General features: G+C 53.4%; 1 protein-coding gene across 1 annotated transcript; it reads right to left on the bottom strand.

The window, feature by feature from the left end:
- Positions 1-86: 86 nt before the first annotated feature.
- Positions 87-1,108, bottom strand: PPTG_07470 (hypothetical protein; the record flags this gene model as incomplete). Its single annotated transcript, XM_008901749.1, has 2 exons — positions 87-134; positions 260-1,108. The coding sequence occupies 2 exons, from the start codon at positions 1,106-1,108 to the stop codon at positions 87-89; spliced, it is 897 nt and encodes a 298-aa protein (XP_008899997.1).
- Between the last annotated feature and the right edge of the window lie 478 nt (positions 1,109-1,586).

The raw sequence follows: 1,586 nt of genomic DNA, 5'->3' as shown, positions 1-1,586 counted from the left end.
ACTTGTCGAACGAACCCAGGTCCGGAAACGTTATACCATTGGCCTCGCACTCCACTATCATTCGAATTCCGGCCGGCCACGGGAGCTCAGCCAACTGCACACGGCTTTCCGTATGCGTTTTGTACACGGGGCGCCTTTCATGCAATTCAACAAGGCGCCTCTTCACATCGGGATTTTTTAGTAGCTCCTTCACTTTATGTGCCTTAACGGAACGGGCGTGATGAATTTGGGTTCCGCTGCGCGTGACGGCGCATTTTACTTGATAGCGTCGCTTCCTGGAACGGGGCGTGTGCCACCCAACAGCACGTTTCCTAGGCTGGTGTCGGATCTTGGCTCTCTCGAGCCGCGTAGGTATGGACAAAATGTATTCCTCTGCGTCTAACACCTCCTTGTCAGTGGGAGGTTCCACAGGCGTTTCAACGGAATATGAGGTGGTTCCCTCGCTCTGGAAATCTTCTTCATTAGTCACGAAGGCGTGGTCGCTCCCAGGATGTGGTTCAGCACTGGTTATAGGTGTGCGGGAGGGCAGCCCATTCTCCAACAAATTTACATCCGGTTCAGGCGTTTTCGAGACTTCCACCTGCGATACAGCCAGTCCCTCCCTGTTGTTGCCACCTTCTGCATTGTCCAAACTCGAGTCAATGATAACAACCGACCCGTCATCTGCTGCAGTACTGGGCGGTGATAGATGGCTATTGCTGGTTACGGCGTTGGCATCGGTTCCGTCCTCGTTTTTGCTAATCTCCTCCGGAAATCCTTCACGTGTATGACGAAGCTCTTGGGCTGTAGCGGCGAATGCATCTTGATTAGCGCTGACGATGGCCTTATTGAAGGTGCTGGCTCGCGTCGGAGCGCTGCACGTTCCAGGGATGGGTATAGGAGCGTAATTTGCGCCACACAGCGTACGCAGGCTTGAACCGATTCCAGCACGTTCGACCGCCAGCTTCAGCATCATGTCACGCGGGATTGCCTCACCAGTGTCCACAGAAATGGGGTATTCTGTGTCAACGTCCTCAGCAATCTTCAGGACGACGGCTGTGCGATGTCCGCGCGCATCGTCCGCTACAAAGACTCGAGAGTAATACTCTACTGTGTCACCAGCATACATTCTGGCAGGATGCAGCTGAGATGCTTGAAGGCCCGTCATGATCGTTTTTTAGGTGTGGGGAGGGCGATACGCGGCGTTGTGTGGTGCTGAGCCCAAGAGATGATTTTTGGACGCCAGAGCACCTTGACTCTTCCAACATTCGCGTAACACTCGAGCTACCACAATGCCGCGACTCGATGGCAGGACAGGGTTTGGGTTTCGTTGGCAGCAAACAGAAGAGGCACCAAGTGCCTGCCCCTTTACTGCCATGGGTTTTTCCCAAAACAGGGACCAGCTCTGGCTAATATTCCCAAAGCAGGGGCCAAGTCTCAATGCAGGGACCTGAAACCAATTATAATGTGGACCACTGACAGATCAGAATCGATGAGACACCCTAAAGAGCGACAACAACTCGTCCTTGGAACACAGCTCTTCGGTCAGCAACAGTTCCACTGCCAGTGCCTACAGCACCACCGCTAGTAATTCTTCTTCTTCAACA

This window comes from Phytophthora parasitica (assembly GCF_000247585.1).
Source record: "Phytophthora parasitica INRA-310 unplaced genomic scaffold supercont2.12, whole genome shotgun sequence".
Taxonomy (NCBI): domain Eukaryota; phylum Oomycota; class Peronosporomycetes; order Peronosporales; family Peronosporaceae; genus Phytophthora; species Phytophthora nicotianae.
Note: the sequence above shows the minus strand (reverse complement) of the source record. Positions and strands in the feature narration are given on the sequence as shown.